General features: G+C 49.2%; 1 protein-coding gene and 1 non-coding gene across 2 annotated transcripts in view; one reads left to right on the top strand and one right to left on the bottom strand.

The window, feature by feature from the left end:
• VAT1L (vesicle amine transport 1 like) overlaps positions 1 to 21,073 on the bottom strand; it is a 147,011-nt gene that overhangs the window by 99,405 nt on the left and 26,533 nt on the right. Inside the window, exon 3 of the mRNA XM_060650087.3 lies at positions 19,634 to 19,849. Coding sequence (XP_060506070.1) covers positions 19,634 to 19,849 — 216 coding nt within the window. The remainder of the gene's footprint in view (positions 1 to 19,633; positions 19,850 to 21,073) is intronic.
• On the top strand, positions 20,802 to 20,959 carry LOC132691427 (small nucleolar RNA SNORA15). The gene has a single exon (XR_009615775.3). It is a non-coding gene; the product is annotated as a small nucleolar RNA SNORA15 (small nucleolar RNA).

Below are 21,073 nucleotides of genomic sequence, written 5' to 3'. Positions count from 1 at the left end.
GAACCAAGGTGCATCAGAGACTGGCAGAAAGTAAGTGCCCTCACCTGAGATGACAGTTTCCACCACTCAGGGGTCTGCCTGCGTGCCTTTTCCTGATATCCCTGTTCATTGAAGGCCCCTCATTAACCGGGTCTCTCGACAGGAATAGGAGCCTGACCTTCTGATGCGATCAACGACTTCACTGGAAAGCATTGGCCCCGGGGCACGAAATACCCAAATTCTCAAAGCACTGCTCTCCTCTGCCTGCCCTCAGAGATCAGACCTCGGGACTTCCTGTGGCTTCAAACCCCTCGGCTGAGGGTCTGAACTGGGTGTTGCAGAGCCCATCCCAGCGGGAGGGTGGCAGTGAATGGCTCTGGATGAGAGGACGTTCAATCTTCGGGCCTGTGGGGAAGTGAAGGGCAGAGGCTGGTCTCCCGACGGGAATTCCCACAGGGACGTTCAGTCCCGTCTGCTTGACATGTTTTCCATCTCCGTCCTCAAACCGGCTCTCTCTAAAGAACACCTCACTAGGGGCGCTGGGGTGGCTCAGTCAGTTGAGCATCCAACTTTGGCTCAGGTCATGATCTCACGGTCTGTGGGTTCGAGCCCTGCATCAGGCTTTGTGCTGACAGCTCAGAGCCCGGAGCCTGCTTTGGATTCTGTGTCTCCCTCTGTCTCTGCCCATCCCCTGCTTGTACTCTGACTCTCAAGAATGAATAAATGTTAAAAAAAATCTTTTTAAAGAGCAGCTCCCTTCCCGGCGCTTTGTCCTGCTGTTTCAAATCAACAGCAAACTTTCAAAGTTGACTGACTTTCTTTGTAAACGCAACAAGTATAAAATGAATTCCACCCTCAGTGTTGTTTATCAAGCCCTCTCTCTTACAGTGACACCACGAGGCCCAACACTAGATCCTTAATGGACACTCTTGGGACCCCCACCCATCTTTGCACAGCACCAGGCATGTGAAAGGTGTTCGTAAGTGTGGGAATGAATGAATGGGTGGAAATCTCTTGACATCTCTTCCTTCTTTGATACATCTCAGGAAGGCGACATCCTGTTCCTTTCATGGTATCCATTTTTGCAGTTTGACAAGCTTTACATTTAGCTTTTGTTCCATTCAGCACATAAATCAACGTGTTATGCTCCGTGCATGCTTATTTTGTGCCGCGCACCGTAGTAGACTTCTAGGAATACAAGGAGCAGACAGCAGGTTCTGGACACGGATTGACTACAAAATACCCCTGACTGTACTTACTAGCCTTCAGGAAGTGTGCGGCTCACGTGAGCTTGCAGAACGTTCGTTTTGCACACACGTGTGTGGTGATGGTGCCCGCCCCTCGGGTGTGAGGCGTGACGGATGCCATCTCATGAAGGGTTGGGCATCCTGCCTGCACCTGCTAATATTATGGCTAAGGACTCTGACTCCACTTGCATTTCCCCAACAAGCTCTCCGACTGGGCCGTCACACACAGGGGGGCAAGAAGGTATGAACATGAAGAGCATCGAAAGCCGAGATTCAAGGTCTTTAAGAGCTAAAGATGTTCTAGGTCCTCCAACCTCTAATCTAGTGCAGAAAGCCCAACCCAGCTCCCGCTCTGTCCTTCCAGGATGAAAACTGATGAGACGGAAATGGAGAACAAATGGCCTCCTCCAGTTTGCCCATTCTGTTTGGGGGCAACTCTAATGGTTCTGAAGGTCCCATTTATATTGCGCTCTGGGGTACTGCGCTCTGAGCGTATTACTCAATCCCTGTAGACTTTGCTCCCGGGAGTCATGGCGCACAAAACAATACACTTGAGGGGGCTCACACCCCGTATTACTACTCTGTTGGATCGCTCTAACATCATTCTCACATCCTGAACCTTCTTTTTTCCAGCCTGACCATGTCCAATCCCTTTAGTGTCTTGTCACTGGCAAATAGAAGTACGTCCCGTGGACGACAGCTGGTAGGATGGAAATCCTCTGAATTGTGGCATGGTGGGACCACCTCCCTCCACTTCAGCACTGGCAGTTCTAGGTATTTCTGTGTTCGCAGCCAACTTTTGCATAACAGAACTCGAACAGATCAAACAGACGAGCAGAACACTACAAAAGTAGGGAGAAATCGCATTGCTATTCCCGACCGCGGCCTAGCAATATTGCACACTCTCTGAAAAGCCAACGCGGTCATCCTCCGGTCTCCTGGGTTTCGCCGCTTGATTTCAGAACCGCTTAGTGGCTGATCGGGCTCTCTTTACATGTCCGCACGAGCCAAATGTCTTGCACGGCCCAGTAAATAGGTGTTTTTCTTTAGGCAACAGCATCCATTTAACCTTCTCACTTTACACACGGCAAGTTGTATCGCATGATACGTTTTTAGAGCTCTCTCAAGTCCACACTCTGGTGGGCAGGCAGGGTATGCATCCTCAGAGGAAAAGCATGCACACGGGCCCATTATTGCCAAGGTTCTGAGATGCATTGCTGGAACAGTATCAGGGCAACCCAGTTTGAGGACCACATGTGTGTATGTCAGAAGCATGGGGGATAGAGGCAGAGGTGGATGGCTGGGCTTTTGTCTCCCGTCCCCCTCTCGTACACCCCCTGCTTTTGTCCACTAAATATTTATAGGTTGCAGTCCACAAGGGAGCTAAACATAAACCACTTACGGTTTCCGAGTTCCCTGTCTGCTTCCTCATTCCCCAAAAGCTCCTGGCAAGATTGAGGCTATTATTTCCCTAAGCACAGCATAAACTCCGAACATCTTGGTAAGCTCTTCTGATGTGGGAGAGGAGGAAGTGCCACATTGTGCGGTGGAAGGATCTAGTCTGCTCTCTGTTCAGCTCCTTAAAAAGTATTATTATGAAAGCAACACATGTTCATGCCCATGGTAAAGAATGACATTTGGAAAATACGGAAAACTCTAAAAATACCAACCATAATGCCGTATCTCAGCGATAAATACTCGACATAATCTGGCTGATTTTGTGCCAGCAGTTTTTGCAATATATATGTATATATATTTGATTCTCGGCAGAACTGGAATCACACTGAATATACCACTGTGTGCCCTCATTATTTTTTTCTTACTAGGCTCATATTGTAAGCATTTTTGTGGGTTGTGAAAAATTCCCTAGCTTCATCATTTTGAATGCCTGGGGAATCTTCTATTATGTAGGTCTATTATAATGCCTTTTAACCAACCCCTGTCTTCTAGGAAATTGTAATGCCATACTACTGTAAGCTGTATTTCAATGAACACCTTTGTACATGGATCTTTGACTGTAAGTTTCAGAAGGCAGAGTCTAAATCTAGTTTATCCGCTGCTGTAGGTTTTGTGTCTAGCACATTGTTGGACAAAGTGTCAATGCTAATTGTTTGAGTACAGACTGGGTCCCTGTGTGACGAACTCTCTGAATCTTTCTGGAGAAGAGATTGCCAGTAGGTAGGGTTGCATCATGTGTTTTCATTTATTTAATGTTTCTTGATTATTGAGAGAGACAGAGACAGAGAGCGAGCGGGGGAGGGGCAGAGACAGAGGGAGTCACAGAATCCGAACCAGGCTCCAGGCTCTGAGTGGTCCACACGGAGCCCGACGCGGGGCCCGAACCCACAAACCACGAGATCGCGACCTGAGCCGAAGCCCAACACTTAACGGACCGAGCCGCCCAGGTGCTAAGCATCCTGTATTTTAAATGGCAACGCTACCAGTATGAAATTACAAGGTCAAAACGCTTAGCACAGTTCTAAAGAGACGACTGGAATGGAAAGCATGCATTTCAGACTCCGTGATCCACAGGCTAATAAAGTAGAGTGTGCTGCGGGCATTTTGCTTTGAAGAATTCATTTTGGTATTGGTAAATCAAACATGGTCGCTGGTTTAATGGCTTACAAGCCATATTAAGTAATGAAACTGTGTCTACATGTAGTTCACAATTTGATGAAAACAGACTCATTTATTAGTTCTACATACTTAATAAATGTAGCCTCCTCCGCACAATTAAAAACCTCATCATCGTTACACAGATGCTGTCTGCCTGGAACAGGTGACGTTTACCAGTTTAATTTGATCAAGTGTCTCCCAAGCGCCCACTCCAGCCTGGACCCCGTGTTATGTGCTAGAAACACAGAGATGCCTAATGATCCACTCTGACCTCAAGAAGATCTATCTAGACAGGAAGACTCGTGGGCAGTGTGACATGCTAGTGCTTGGCATATGGAGGTAGTTAGTACATATCTGTTGGATGGATGGATGGATGGATGGATGGATAGAGTTTGGCCAAAGCGATATCAGTAAAACAACGTCGAAGGTGTAGAGACGGGAGAGCAGGGAAGCCTTCTAAGAGGAAGTGACATTTAAATGATGACCAGGAATCTTCCAGGCCGAGGGATGAAGGGAACAGCAAAGGCTGTCAGGTTGAAAAGCATGCGGTTCCAAGGGGAAGGTGGGCCGAGGGGCACGGCGGGAGATACGGAGGTTGGTGGGAGAGGATGTTGGGCAGGGGATGCTTGAGTTAGCCTTTGGCTGATCACGAATGACTTGTTAGATGGTTTGGTTCCCCCAGAGCAGACCCTAAGATGCAGATCTGTGTGCGTGCGGCTTCTTTGGGAATCGATCGCAAAGATGGGAGGAAGAAGGAGGAAGTGGGGCAGAGAGGCAGGGGAGGGAGGGAAGCCTGTAAAATGGCTCCCCCCCGGTGAACAGCTGGACCCATCGCTGGTGGGGACGAGAGACCACGTGGACAATGCTAATACTCATCATCCCATCAAGAGGGGAGGGAGCTCAGGAATTTGCCCCCCAACCTCCTTGCTCATGAGTTGAGGGATGCTCCCGGGTCAGTAACTCCCAGATGCTTCCAGCCTACCCATGCAAGGGCCCAGTTCAAACGAGAGAATGACCTCGGTGAGTGCCGGCATGAATCAGGACTGCGCGCCGACCTCGGGCAGGGATGTGGTGTGGGAGGGCGTCTGGATGTCTGCCGCACAGCCCTAGCGGGTCGCAGCCTGGACCCCAGCAAGCCGACTCTGTGAGTAGACAAGGAGAACAGCCCTCTTCCAGTGACTTAGGGCCATCAGCTATTCCTGCCTGGGGTGTGTGCTGCTTCCTGAAGCCCACGGTGAGCTTCCTGCTTTTGACATAATCGCCTCCTTGTCTCTGCTTAAATGTCATTCGCTCAGGGAGGTCGTCTTTGAAGATTCAATCTGCATCTTTCTTCCTGTTTACTCTCTCTGCATCTTGAGCCTTTCTTTGTAGAGATGTAAAATATTATATATAATATAGGATATTTATATAATTACCTATACTACGTAACAATAAATACTACATAATACCTTGTAATATGCGTGTATTTATACAAACAAAATGTGCATCTATATCCGTATATATACACATACGCATACACATGTTTAGAAAAGAGGGTATATGTATATAGGTATCTGTTTGCCGTTTGGTTCTGTGCCTGTCTCCCTTATGTGCCACTGCATTCTAGACACCCGCCGTGGTGCCTGGCACATAGTAAACGCCCAGTGAAGGTCTGCCGGGTGCATAGATAGGATCCACTGCCTGCGTCGTGCACTTGCTGTCAGAGGAGGCTCCATCCCCACGATTGTCCCCCTTCCCAGCCCCGGGCTTCAAGGTGCTGTCATCTCTCCATGCTGCGGGGTCCTGAGGCTACAGGAGAGCCCTGAGTAGCAGGGAGTAAGACTGGCCTCTGTCTGGCCCTGAAGGGGAGGCTGGGTCTTGGCATTGAACTTGCAGCCGCTTCGCGTCGTGGGGATGGGCTCTAGAGAACAAGGCTCCTTTCAGTGCCTTTTCTCCAGGCTTAAAATATTTGCCGTCCTTAATGCATTCCTGACTGGATGTATCCCCTAATCGCCTCAAATCCAGGATTTCAGCCTCACCGGTGTAATTAATTCCCTGGAAGGTTCAGAACTTTTTGTGGGAGAACTCGGGGGCCCCTGGGAAATAAGGATTGCCAGATAAAATCTGTATTGGCTAAATCTGGCCACCCTACTGGGATCGACCTTCTGTCGGGGCTCCGGACAAGTGAGGAGTAACGCTCTCCCCTCTCCCCCACCCCCGCCCAAGCTTCACTCCTGCCCTCCCACTGCCACCTGGCTTCTCAGGCGAACGTGACCCTATATGCCATCGAAAAAGACAGCTGGTCACAAGGTAGCTTCAATGCTCCCAAAATAGACAACAGGCAGAAGCACTGAGCAGATGGGTAGACCCTTACCTGCTGTCACCTTCCTTGTCTCCCGACCTACCTTAGTGGTTTAAAACACAGGCTTAGAGAAAGACCCGCCTGACTGTGATTTCTGTACCTCCGTCTTTGCCAAGCATGCGACTCTGGAGAGCCGCCTCCGTTTCCTAAGCAAGCCTCAGTGTCCTAAATCTCAAAATGCATTGATGATCATAGTATATACCTCACAGAGTTGCTGTGAGCATAAATTGAAAAACAGGTACAAGGCATTCGACAGCATACCTGTGAAAAAGTTAAGAACAAAATGGATTTCCATGCCTAATTTTACGTATCTATAATACATATGTTACACATAAAATTCACAAAACTTGATGGGGCGGGTGCCTCAGTAGGTTGAGTATCCGACTTCGGCTCAGGTCATGATCTCGCTTTACATGGGTTCAGACCCAGTATCGGGCTCTGTGCTGACAGCTCAGAGCCTGGAGCCTGCTTTGGGTTCTGTGTCTCCGTCTCTCTCTGCCCCTCCCCTGCTCATGCTCTGTGTCTCTCTGTCCCTCAAAAAATAAAACAAGATGTAAAAAAAAAAAAAAATTGTTTCAATAAAAAAATTCACAAAATTTGAAAAGTTGGACATCGGAATTTGACAATTAAAACATCATTTCCGACAGCAGCACAATTAAAAATAGCTAAGTGGGGGTGGAGGGCGCCTGGGTGGCTCAGCCAGTTAAGCGTCCGACCCGTGATTTCGGCTCAGGTCATGATCTTGAGGTTTCGTGGATTCAAGCCCCACGTCGGGCTCTGCACTGGCAGCACGGAGCCTGCTTGGGATTCTGTATCCTCTCCCTCTCTGCCCACCCCCTCACCCACACTGTCTCTGTCTCGCAAAATGAATAAACTTAAAAAGAAATACAGAATAAACTAAAAATAGCTAAGTGGACATCGGCTTTTCCTAGCAAATGCTAAAACGTGTACAAGATCATTCCGTTACTATCATCTCTGAGGTAGGGTGGGAGTTGCACGTGATCACGGGCACTATTTACCGTGTGCTCACTGAGGCCGGCGTCGTGCCGAGGATGCTACCACCTTGCTAACCGCGGGACACTGTCTCGCACACAAGGGGACAGGGACTCAGAAAGCTTGAGCAAGTGGGTTCAGATCATCCGGTTAGTTGCCAGAGCTGACAGGCAAACACAGGTGGGTCTGGCATCTGAGACTCTAAACTTCTGGGCCGTGATAAGCATAAACTCGCCTGTATCAGTACAGGGGACCGAAACGAATAGTAATGCGTTCCTTACATCCATAGTCGATGTGATTACACCTCGCGGAGCACCATCACACCAAGGCAGTGGCATCTAATTCCGCGCGAACTTCTGTTCTAAGGAAGCTCTCTGGATCACCGGTTCTCAAAACTCGAGCTTGCGCTGGAGTCCCCCGGGGGGGGGGGGGGGCTTGTTAAAACCCAGATTGTGGGCCCCATCCCGGTTTCTGATTCTTCAGTAGGTCTGTGCGGGGCCCAAGAACTGGCATTTCTAACAAGTGCCCGGGTGATGCTGACGGTCCAGGGACCACACTTTGGAAACCACTGACTCAACTCTCTGAATGCTCACTTCAACGCTTCATGATGAAGACAAGGAAAGTGGGGTCCCAAGAGGTTAAGTAACTTGCTCTGGTCAAAAGAAATACAGCTTTAACCTTTCAGTTGAGCTTCTCTTCTTTAAGCTGATCCCAGAATAATGTCACTTTTCTCTCCCTGATGCTGGTGGCAAAGCCCACCACGGGACACTAAAGCCCGGGGCTCCATTTACCCAGCTCAGAGCTGTGTTGTGAAGGTATTCCGATGTTCGGGCTGGCACACATCCTGGGTTTGTTAATACCAAGAGAAGCCCCAGTGCTTTGGGAAGAAAACAAATATTCACCCGCTCCCATATTCATCCACATACTCAACCTGTAAGCATTCGTTAGTTCCTTCTGGACACTCGGCAGACTTCTAGACAATAGGAGGATTCTCAGAAAGGAGGAGATGAGCTTCCTGAACTGAGTCTGGGGCTCTGCAGCAAGGTCTAAATGGGGGCCATCGCTGAGACTCTCAAGGATGGACCAGGTAGGCCAACAGGTTCACATGGGCTACAGATACCACGTCGGATCGTAGTAACTGGTCGCTGCAGTAATCATCGTGGGCCAAGTTCCCTGAAGAAGGACTCTGAGTCCTGAGATCTGCATGCAGGGTGTTTACTGGGGAGTACCCTCGGGAAGAGCATCTGCCAAGGAATGAGCGAAACAGGACTGGGCAGAAAGGGGAGGTTGAGCTGTGGTACGGTCACAAGAGATGCTTAAGCTTGTCCCACAAGTTGCTCCAAAGCTGGGCTAGCCCTTCAGAGTTGTCCCCGTTGGGGCGAGGGGACTGTAGCCACAGTGATGGGAACAGAGGCCGCCCCAGCAAGGGTCAGGAAACTTGACAAGGCAGCTCCCTTCCCCCGAGGGCTATTCCTGGAGAAGGGCACAGTCCTCAGGAGGCAACCCACCCACAGCAGCTACGGGAAGTGGCCCCTCAGTCCTGAAGGACCTTTTGGATGGCACATCACAGCATCCACTAGTTTTACTAAGTGACATTTATTCAGTATTCACTGTGGCCAGGCATTATTTGAATGTTTTACACCCATTGATCCGTTCAGGGCTCCCACTACTCTGAGGTGGGTAGAACCACCCATGTTATCCACGAAGAAAGTAAAGCACAGCGAAGTCACAAGTCCTAGAAATCGGGATTCAAATTCAGGAAGTCTGCCCCAAAGACTGAATGCCTAAACAACCATTGTTAACTGTTTCTCTAACTCTCTAAAAGTTTAAAGAAGGGGGCCCAGGGTTAGGGGAATGGGTGCTGGTGACGAGAGAGACAGGTTAGGAAGTTTGCATCCAGAAGGTAAAGAAGAAAACATCACAAGGAGACACAGGATTGCCAAGGGAAGTGGACGGACAGGACCTTAGAAACCATGGGGCCTTCCTCATTTTCCTGATGAAATATTGAGTCTACCTTATTTTACAGAAGAAGCAGTGGGTCTGCCTCATTTTACAGGAAAATCTGAGGCACAACGATGGCAAAGGGCTCACCCAGGGTTACACTGTGATGATAGCAGCCCAAAGCACGGAGTCCTGGCTGCTGCCCTCCCTCTCACTGTTCTAATGAGGGAAGTTGGAGCGAACATTCCGGAACTTAGCCATCTTGAAATCACTCAGCAGACACGCTGTTTCTAAAGGTTCAATCTATTCACCCTCTGGCAACACAGGAGCTTATGAAAATGTCAACCATGAGTTAAATCTCTGCTCAAAACCCTCTACGACTCCGCATGGCTTTTAGGACAAGGATAAGGATGAGACTGTCAGCATGGCTGCTATGGGGTCACTTACCTGGCAATCATTCACTGTCACTTCTTTGTGCAGATTCCGTGTCATTGCCCATTCCTGTAACCTCCCATCCCTCCTCCCTTCACTGTTCTTACCTCCCAGTCTCCTGCTCATCCTTAGACACCAGCTCTAAGCTTCCTCCTAAGCACAGTCACCTCTGATCCCCTAGACCAGGTGCTTGGGTCCCACATTCTATAGTCACAGCACCCTGTACTCCTACGACAGTACCTATCACTACTGCCATCAGGGATCCACGTGCCTCTGGGAAATATGCATCATATCTATGAGACGGCAGGCTTCAGGAGGGGGTGGGGGAGAGAGAGAGAGGAAGAGAGGGAAGGAAGTTGAAAAAGAGAGGGAAGAAGAGAGGCTGAAAGGCAGAGAGAGAACGAGAAGCAAGCACAAGAGATGCAGACAGAGGAACAAAAAGCTAGACAAAGGGAAAGAGAACCAGGCAAAGAGAGATGCGAGAGAGGCGGGGGGTGCGGGTCATGACCAAGTGCGGTGAGTGTGGGCCGGGAAGGGTGGAGGCAGGGTGGGGGGACTCCAGCGTGGGTGAGCAAAGGTGGGGTTCAAATTTCCCCTCGCTATCCGATCGATCGCGCAGTTGAGAAGCCCAGGCGCGTGTTGAATGGGGGGTGAGTCAGGGGCAGCGGTGGGTATCATGGCGTGCACCGCGGGGTGCGAGGGCACCGGGGCCCATGGCCGACAGAGCCTGCTGGCGTCCGTGAGAACAGACGAGCCTGCTCCTTGCTGTGCATCTCACTCTTTCCCAGCTGAACTGACTTGGCATCTTAATGAGGGCAATAATATTCTGCAAAGCAAGTGCGCCCTTTGGGTGTGTCGCTGGGAAGTCGATGGGTCCTCAGGGTTGGATAAATTCAGCAAAGACTAGTTCGTGTGTTTGGAGTTCTCGGCATGTGTCCAAGGGCTAGAATTACGGAGCGAGATTCTCCTTAATGTCTAATTATGTCTTCCGTGTTTGAGGAGAGTGATGTCTGGGACGGGGCCTGTGTGACGACTCCAGTAACACCGTGCAGCCGGCCGTCAGGGAAGACACACGGACGGGGCAGAGATCGGCGCGGGCTGCCTGCTGCCCCAGGTTTCAACAACCAGCCGCCAGCTGAGTGTCCTATTTGCTGCCCACTGGCTTCTGGCTGTAAATGCCAGAGTGCTGTTGAATAATATTTTCTAATCAGATAACAGTAATTATAACATGATGGTAATAATACCGCTAATGAGAGCCTCTGACACTTGAGTTTTCTGCGCACCAGATAGCATACCAAGCCCGTCCCGTAACGCTCTTTTAAAACACCATATAAAAAGTAGGAGATAGGTATTACATCCATTTTCTACAGATGAAGAAACAAGGTTCAGTGAAGTTAAAGTACTTGTTCGAGGTCTCTCCCCTGGACCCCAGAGAAGCTAGGATGAAAACCAGTGGTGACCCCAGAATCAGGACCTTTTTGTTTCATGCTATCTTTATAACTTAAATGCTGTTTTTTGGGCCCCGTTCTTGCCTCCTTCTCCTTTTTCTTCCTTCATTCCCTCTACAAACCTGACACCACTGTGTCAGGTCCTGGCTCAGTGCTTAGGATACAGGTATGAAGAGATCACACCATCCCTGCCTGCACCAACCCGGCGGCCATGGCTCCCTTTCGGCCGGATGGTCAGGACCAAGGGCAGCTCCGGTGCTGAATGTGCCTGGCTCCTTGAGAAGTTGCCCATGTCCCAAGAAGATCCTCCCCTCTTCCTGAGGATCCTTGAGTTCCTGGGCAACCCCAGGTTGTCCTCAGCTCTTGGGGGAAAAATCCCACCAACCAAACCCATGGAGTGGAATCCATTCCAGCTCACTCTAAGCAGAAGCAGGGTCTCTACCAGCGTCGCCAACCCATCAACACCACCTCGTACTTGAAAACGTGGGTCCTGTATTCAAAGGGACCTGAGTTCATAAACCAGCTCTTCCTCTGCATAGCTGTGGGAGCGGGAGCAAGTTACTTAACCTCTCTGTGTCTCAGTTTCTTTGTGAAAATGAGGATGTGATAGTATCTGCCTCATGGACGGTGTACGGAAATTGCTGGGCTCCTTCTAATCTAGGCCTTATCCCATTGTGAACTGATACATTTATTCCATGACCAATGAATGCATGAATCCCATCTCAGGGGCCAAATTTAACCTTTCTAATATTTATGATAAAGATGGTTTCTTTGACCCAGTCATGATTTACTGTAAAGGAGTTAAAAGCAGCTAGAGTAAAGATCAAATGAGGCTTTTGCAGACACAGACGTCGCTCGGAAGACGTGTTTTTAGACACATTTCTCCTTAACCTAAGGCATACTGCTGACGTGGGGAATCCAAGCACCGGCCGCCAGCCTCAGAGGTTTCCAGGAGCAGAGACATGAGGCGTCGCTCACCAAAGCACCTGTGACATTTAGGAAGGTGAGGGCCTTATTCTTGGGGTGTTGAGAGGACAGGGTGTTAGGCATCCCAGAGTCCTCAGGCTGGAGCCCTTGGTGCTGACGCTGCCCTTGCGTGTCTTCTTGTACCTTTGATTATTCATGAAGGAGATGACAGAGCCACTTTGTTGTCTTTAAATTTTCAGAGGCTTCGCTTCCTTGTGTTGTAGGTCCCGGGAGGCGGGAGGTCTTGCTCTCGTGAAGTCCTCCTTGTCCGGGGTACAACGTGGGGCAGGCAGAAGAAACGGGGGCAGGTGCCCACCTTCCCAAGGCCATGGCTATGGTGTACTGTCAACGGCACTGGATTGGGGGTTCCTGGCCCTGGACATATGCATTCAGATTTGATCCTTCCTACTAATTAACTTTGCAGGCTTGGAAACAAAACCCGACCTCTTAACCTAGGAAATCGTAATCGCTAAGCTTCACTGGGTGTTTATCACATGCCAAGCACCGCCCCAAGTTCACAAGCACCACCGAAGGCTGGCACTAATATCACCTCCATTTTACAGGCAAGGAAGTTGAGTCTTAGGGTGGTTGGGAAGGTGAGGCAGGGAGTCTGTCTCTAGAGCTCGTGCCCCATCTCTTCACTGTCAAGTGCTATCCAGTGGGTTCCAATGGGGGAGGGCTGTTAGGACGGCTACATGAGTCATGTTTTCAAAGACTCTATACGCAGCTACGGTTTGTTCGGCCCAAGCTGGTATCTGTCTTTGTTTCCTTCCTGCTCTCAGGTCTCATGCATGTACCTGCTAGCTGGGGTGCTGAAGGACACAGACCGACCACGTGCTGGACCACAGAATGACGGAGGGGGTGATGGGTGGGGCGGCCACAGGGCCATGAAAAGGGGTCCATGAAAATGGACTCAAATGGTGTCCATTTGAGTAATGGACACCAAATGCAGACAAAAACATCTGCGAAAAATATGCAGAACGTTGGACGGCCTGAGCAAGGACACGGAGGGCCTCTTAATAGATTGAAATTTACAAGATCCCGAGAAATGATTCCCCTCACCCCCACCCCGGGATTAACTCAATGACAGTGCTCTCCTCAGCTCAGCAAATAACTTTTCTAGAACACAGAAGAACGGCCTGCAACAGCTTTTTGAAACACCAATATTTGCTGCACTTACTATATAGCAAGGAATAGGCACAAAAAGGATAAGACCCAGGTGCTCTGATGGAGGGGGCTTGGAGGTTGGGGGAAGGGAGAAGATGAGCAAACCAACACATAATAATGACAAGAGTTAACGCTCCGTGTCTGGTTTTATGTGAGGTGCTTCCTAAGCATCAACCCAGTCGACAGACACAAAAACCCACTGAGGAGCAAACGTACCATTATCATTCCCGTTACGTGAATGAGGAAACTGAGATGCTGAGTAGCCCTGCCCCCCTGCCCGAGGAGGTGAGCCGTGGATGTAGACTGTCTGCCTCCAGGGCCCGTGCCTTCACCCTGGGGACAGCGGAGGGAGGAGGCGGGCACAGCCTGGGGATGCAGGGACGTCAGATGCCCTCTGTGTGCAGGAAAGGAAATGCAACGCTCGCGGCTGTAACAGGTGATCCCAGGAATCTCAGCAGTTAAGGCAACAGAAGTTTCTTCCTCCCCCTGCTCACATACAGTCTAAGTGGTGGTGGGGTGGGGGGTGGGGGGTGGCGACAGGGCAGGAAAAGGCAGGAACCGAGGGTCCTGGGCAGATGGAGACTCCACTGTCTTTAATGTATGCTCCGGGTCAGCCTCACCATCTGCCAGGAAACTAGGAAGACAGCACAGAGAGTCTCACGAGAAGGGGCACAAGATTAGCGGGGGGGCATCACACGGCGGCCTCTGCCGTGGTCCACGGGCTTGAGCTCAGGGGTGTGGCCCCAGCTAGATGCAGGGCCCGGCGGGGAGGGGTGGCTTGAAAATGCAGTCCCTGGCTGGGCGGCCATCTTGGCCACGTGCCTATGGAAGCTTCGAGTCCTGTGTCACCAAAAGAAGAGGGATAGGGAGAAGTGGCCAGGGAGAAAGACAAGATCCAGATGATGAGGGCCATTTTGGGGCCAAGAAGCTAAGGAGACTGAACTCTGTCCTCCCAACAGTGGGAGTGTCCGTGGGTCATAAGGAGTGACAAGAGAAGACTGGGGTGTTGGCCGCCAGTAGAGCTGACTTAGGAGGCTGTGCACAGAAAGGCAGTCAAATGGCCGTTGCAGTAAAGTGGGTGAGAGAGACCAGGGCCATGATGAAAGCAGCAGGAGACGCGGCAGAGAACGGTGGGTAGCTATAGGGAAGGTCCTATGGTCTGTAATTCTTTATGCCTACCCCTGCCTCTATGTCTCATGAATGCCCTACCCTCCACCTCCACCTCTGTCTCCACTCTTGTCTATCTGCTTATCCTCCAGAGATCACAGTGCAAATGCCACATCCTTGGGGGAACCCCCCCACCGCCGACTTCACCCCTCACCTCTACCCCAGGTCATTTCCCTATTACAAGCACTCTTTTGGCTTATTTGTCCCTTTCCTAGCACTTGGCAAAGTTATTCCTGTGATTATTTGATTTATATGCCCACCTTTGATTTATAGGGCATCTCACTGAATGAAGAAAATCTGGTGTTTTTCTATGTTGAACGCCTAGTGCCTAATCCAGTGTCTGGAACTGAGTGGGCCCTTGCTACCTCTGGGCTGGATGAGTGAATGAATAAAGGAACGAATCAAAGGATGTGGAAACTTCTCGCATGCAGGAGAAGGGCTCACCGTGATTCCTGGATTGCTGGCTAGATTAGCTGGGTAGATGTTAGTGCCTTCCATGATCAATGACAGGTTTGTTTTCAACAAAATATTCTCATGTAGTGATTTTGCAGATGGTCGTGTCTTTTCTGCTAAAATAGAATGGCTATCTGATATGTCCAAATCCTCCAACACGCCGGGGACCCCCACTCGCCCCAGGCTCTGACCGTGTAATGCTAATGGTTAGTCGGCCACTCAGGGGGGACCCCGTGAGGTAGGGGAGCCTCGGAGTGCCCCCTCCAAAGATCCTGGCTCTCCTTTCTGTGGTTCTTCTTCAGAGTGATTTGAACGACACTGGAAATGCCCCATCTATAATGAATAGAATTTAATAATTGAGCAGTAGCCACGGAACTGTGTCTGAAAGCTGAGTTCTGCTTTCCTTTCCAAGATCTCTGGCCCATCTCAGGCTGCCTTCTCTCTGTTCAGCTGAGATGATGAAAAGGTAAAAGGATGCCAAAAACTGGAAAGCATCAAATGTCAGTCACGGAAGCAAATACCCAGAGGATGACAGTCCGCTGATCTCCAGAAACTGAGCACGTCCCAATCGAGATGCTCCAAGTCCTAGCAGCTCGTTAAACGGGATGGGCGGCAAAACCCTCGTCGTGAAGTTCCTGGCACGAGCCCCACTCGGTTACTTATTTTGTTCCTTTTCCTTTAAGAGGTTGTAAGCCCGTTTTCAACTGGGTTCTAAAGATGTGATTAGGGGCATTACCTTCTCAGACTTATCTGGTTCTGCTACTGTCAGGGGCAAAGTGCCTTCAAAGACGTGACAGAGCAGTGTAGACACTGGGGCAGTTCCACTGAGAAAGTAGCCTACTCTGGACAGGACTGTTTTCCTACGCAGTCGTTTCTCCTTATCCGCGGTTTTGCTTTCCACGGTTTCAGCTGCCTGCGGTCAACCTGGGTCCGGAAGCAGGTGATCCTCCTTCTGACGGATGATCAGAAACTCAGTAGGAGCCTAACGCCACCTCCCAACGCTTACGCCATTCGCCTCACGTCACGTCACCACGTAGGCATCGTAGCGTCTCACGTCATCACAAGAGCGGTGAGTACAGTACAATATTTTGAGAGAGATCCCCTTCCTATAACTTTTATTACAATATAAGTTGCAGCGGTTCTGTTTCTTGCTGTGGTTGTTAACCTCTTACCGCACCTAATTTATAAATTAAACTTTGTCACAGGTGTGTACGTGTAGGAACAAGCACGGTCTGCGCAGGGTCTGGTACTACCTGCGGTTCTGGGCATCCACGGTGGGTCTTGGAAAGTACCCCCCCCCCCTTGGAGAAGACAGGGACGGCTGTGCCGTATTAGTGTTCTTCGAAATCACAGTTCAGGCTGGTGTTCCACACGTCCTGTCTGCAAATTCCCCAGCCTTGGATAAAAATCATACAGGGGTCTTGGCGCCACGAGAATTGCAAACTTCATGTTAACTCGATCTGGGAAACTTTATCCTAATTAGGTCTAATCTCTGTCACCCTATCAACATCAAGTCAGAAAACATACACCTGGGCCACAGCCCTCGGCCCTACGGTCAGCACTGGGTACAGGTTGAACAAGCATCTGTCAGGCAAATGAATAAATGAAGGGAGGAATGATTTGGGTTCTCCCAAGACTCCAGGCTGTCGAGTGGAGACAGGATAGGTTTTGGCATCAGCCAGAGTAGGGTGTTGAATCCTAGTTTTGCTGCTGGCTGTGCGTGCTCCACGGTGAGAAGGGAGGCAGCCCAGGGAAGGTGGCTGCATTCATTTCTCATTACCGTAAATTACCACACATAGTGGCTCCAGAAAAACAGATTTATTCTATTTCTTTCTGGAGATCAGAAATCCAAAATGGATTTCACTTGGCTAAAATCAAAGCATTCCTTCTGGAAGCTCCAGGGGAAGAACGCATCTCCCTATCTTTTCCAGCCATCTAGAGACCGCCCACATGGCTTGGCTTGTGGTCTCTTCCTCCATCAGCAAAGTCAGCAAAGTCAGCAGTGTAGCATCTTTAAATCTCTTTCTGGCTCTTCCACCTCCCTTTTCTATCTGTAAGGACCCTTGTGGTGACATGGGGGGCCACCTGGACAATTCAGGATCTTCTGTCCATCTCAAGGTCCTTACCTTAATCACATTTGCAAAATTTCTTGGCCATGTAAGGTTAAGTACTCACTTTAGGGATTAGAGCACAGATCGTCTGCAGGAGGTCACTCTCCTGTTACCACAGCAAACATGAGCCAGAGGCTGTGCTTACCAGATTTGCCCAACAGCGGTGAGAAGCGCCCCCATTCCTCCCCAGGATGCTACAGATAACACATAAAATGTATTCCCTAGGGAGGTCCCCCCCAACCACGAGAATAGTGGCTGGTTGTGTTCTTGGGAGGGACCTAGCTCTGCCTGGGAGTGTCTCACTGGTCTTTCCCTGGCGGGGCAATGGAATGGTCTGGGCTCTTCCGAGGACTCCTTTTTGTTGTTGTTGTTGTTGTTGTTGTTGTTGTTGTTGTTTTGAGGGAGAAAGAGGGAGAGCATGAGCAGGGAGGAGGAGCAGAGAGAAACAGAGAATCCCAAGCAGGTTCCATGTTCATTGTGGAGCCTGGCGCGGGGCTCGATCCCACCAACCCTGGGATCTTGACCTGAGCTGAAATCAAGAGTCGGATGCTCAACGGACCGAGCCACCCAGGCACCCCCGCCCTAGGACTCTTTGGTTTTTGTCAGAGACTGTCAACTCCACCCAGCTTGGTTGAGTGTTCATACACATGGATGTGCACTTCGTCAAAAGTCTTTGCTTTAATGGTCACCTTGAACTCAGTGCTCCACACCACCGATCAAATCTTGGTTGGGAGAAATACCATTCAAGGAGACCCACTCGCCTGAGAGATGGGCCGCCCAATGACACCTTTAAACTCTCTGTAGGTTAAGCCAGACTATATCCTTTTGGTCCCAAGTTATCTGCTTTCACTAAATTTTGCTTTATTTTGGTGCTACTAGATGACATTAGGGGTACACTATAAGAAAAGCATCACAGAAATAGCTACACGTATTACAACAATATTGTTGAGGGCAGTTTATTGCGTATTGCATACATGTCTTATCAGAAACCGCAGAGAAATATTTCCCTGGTCTCAAAACCCAGTACTGGGTACGGTTTCCCCTAGTAACTGGTTTGTTTCCTTCAAATGAACACTAGCTTGCATGGCTGGTTGTTCTTCCCTCTTTGCGCTCACTATTAGGAAGGAAAAGTCCGCAGCAAAACTTTAGGACGTCAGAGTCTGCATTATGGGCACGGACTTCTCTTCCTACCTCCTCGTCCCTTCCCCCGGTTTGCCTTCACATGTTTGACTCTTTGGATCTGTACCGTGATAGTGTCTAGAAGCCCTGAATAAAGCATGACAGGAACTTTTGTTATTTCCCAAGGTTTTCTTCCCTTTTGTGAGACAGACACGTGCCCCCGATGCACGCCTCTTTGTTCCAGGAACAAACTCAAAATGAAAAAAAAAAAAAAAAAAAACATCAGAAAGAAAACATCAGCAGTGCCAATGTTTAAACCCTGGCTCTCAGCAGAACGGGGTCCGGCACCACTGTAAAAAGGGGAGCTTCTGTTGTTAATCTGAAAACCAGTCTCTGGCACTTGGTATGCCGAGCACACGGAGATCATAAATGCCAGCATTCTAAATGGCTTGCTTGCTGTTAGGAGATTCACTGGCACTGAAATCCATTTCTTTTCTAAGGATGTTTAGTTTTTATTATATCTTTACTCATGGTCAAAAGACATCAGCAAATTTGCTAAGGTGATTGAAGATATTCCTTAAGTTTCAAGACTTTGCCTTCACGTTTTTGTACGTGAGTTCGTCTTCTTGGAGAGCAAAACAGAAATACGCTTTATACTGCATAAGGTTTTGACAGTTGTAGAAAGCCCAGATAAGGAAAGAATGAATGTTAGCGGAACCTCCGCGGAAAACATCTTTATGGATAGACCCAAGCGTATGAATTCATTTCTGAGCTCGTCAAACCACAAAATCACCAATACTGAGAGCAAACCCTACTCAAGGGTGTATCAGGACCTTCTCTTTTTTAATCTCCAACCCATAGAATCCAGAACACAGAATGTATTCAATAAACACTTGTTGAATTAATGAGTTATACCTCTCGTGCTCAGAAAGACTAGAGCTCTACTCTGATTCCAGTAGACCGTGATGGGAACACAGTGCTTACCACGTGGCAGGCGTGTAATACGGACTGAGTGCCTGGGGCTGAGACACATCCAAACCATGGAAGAAATTTCTGCCATCCCTGAGCTCTAAGGCAGCAACTTTGTATGTCCATTATTTCTCCCCTTACCAAAGCCACAGCTGACAGGTGATATTAGCAGGTTCGCCTACTCGCACAGACATTCTTAGGTTTATGTGTGATGCCCAGCGTGCTAATACAATCTCCATCCACCTCTCCCACTCAAGAAAATAGATCAGAACACAAATGAATAAGGATGTCATTAATATGGGAACAACCTAGAATCCATGGCAACTTATTGAAGAAGTAAATCATCCACCATTTTGGTGTTTCGGATCATACCGGTAGTACGTGACTTATAAGCCGTTGCACAATGATCGACATAATAGTCCATTGTGACACCAAGACTGAAACCATCCCTGAGACCCACGGAGTCCTAACATGCCATCTCGGAGACTTTTCAAACTCCAGAGGCTCATTCTACCCCCAGCGCAATCATCTATATGAGCCATGCATATGTGCTTCATCCAGAACCACAGAGATCATCCCTACTGATGGACAATAGCTCACATAAGAACCTCACTGTCAACTGGGTATCAGTCCACCTTCACCATCACGATACTGAGGAAGAGGACACGCAACCAACCAACTTACCACACCACCGCCAGCTGAGTGCACCAGCACGGACATTCCTTCTCGGAGGTTGGCAACTTCGAAGAGCATCATATAGGCTGTGACGAAGTTCATGGGGAATGCGGCAGCCTCTGAGAAGCTCATGTCATCTGGGATCTTGTAGACAAATTCCACTGGCGTGCAGACCACCTCTGCCCAGGCATTGTAATTGACAAATGCCATGACACGGTCCCCGATCTGGGCACGAGGAAGCACATGGTTAATGGAAGCTTCCTACTCTTTCCTGAAAGATTTCTCAAATACTCTTAAGAACCTGATGAAAACTATAGATTCCTTCCCAGAAAGAAAGCCCAAACCCTCAAACATGCACACCCTCACCGGCCTCCCAATTCCAAGGCATTTGCGGATGCTGTGAAGCCCATCTATGAAAACTTGCCAGGAGTCATAGAAGCCAGGTTCTCCATCTGCCTTCTGAAGCTTTCCTATACAGTGTCACCACATCACACACCGTGGAATACTGGTGTCACAATCTCATTTGACCAACTCAGCCTCTGGTCCTATCTCTGTTTTGGAGTGGAGGAAAACTAAGCCATAAGGCAGTTTACACGGGCGGGGCTAGGTTATCTCCTCTCATCTGTTTTCTGCCACTCCACATGGACTCCCTGCCAGGCTAGTGCATTGGGATATTTGCATCAAAGCCTAGCACTGGATTACCGATCACAGTAGAGGTGAAACGTGGTGCATCAGAAGAAGCCATGGAAACCTAAGTGCAGGAGACTGAACAAGAACAGCCAAACTTAGAGCAAACTAGGGAGATGCCGCCAGGTATGAAGAATAACCTTTTTTGGACATGTGTTGTATGTCAGGTGTTGTCCTAGGGGTGTCACATGTGTTTTTGGTTTTTGGGGTTTTTTTTTAAATTTTTTTAATGTTTATTTATTTATTTTTTTTTTTTGAGAGAGAGACAGACAGAACGTGAGCAGGGGAGGGGCAGAGAGAGAGGGAGACACAGACTCTGAAGCAGGCTCCAGGCTCAGCACTGTCAGCACAGAGCCCGACGCGGGGCTCGAACCCACGAACCGTGAGATCATGACCTGAGTCGAAGTCAGACGGTTAACTGACCAAGCCACCCGGGCGCCCCGGGTGTCACATGTTTTAACTCATCTAATCTTTACAAACCGCTATGAAGGCATGGCTGAATGCGTGTTCTTTTCACCAGTTTTTTACATAGCCAGACATCATGCAAAAAAAAAAAAACTGGGGGGAGTGGCATTCTTCCCTTTAAAGTCGTTCAGGTGATATGGTAAGCTTTTTCATAGTATATCATTATTAAAGGGAAATACAACTGAGTGAACTGATATTGATGACTTGTATGAGCTGCTCAGTGCTGGTTAAGCTGACCCACTCTGCTATTTGGTGTTAGTTGCTTGTAGTCTGTGACTTTCAAATGCAGTATTCAAA

The sequence above is a fragment of the Panthera onca genome, chromosome E2 (genome assembly GCF_046562875.1).
Source record: "Panthera onca isolate mPanOnc1 chromosome E2, mPanOnc1 haplotype 2, whole genome shotgun sequence".
Classification (NCBI taxonomy): domain Eukaryota; kingdom Metazoa; phylum Chordata; class Mammalia; order Carnivora; family Felidae; genus Panthera; species Panthera onca.
Note: the sequence above shows the minus strand (reverse complement) of the source record. Positions and strands in the feature narration are given on the sequence as shown.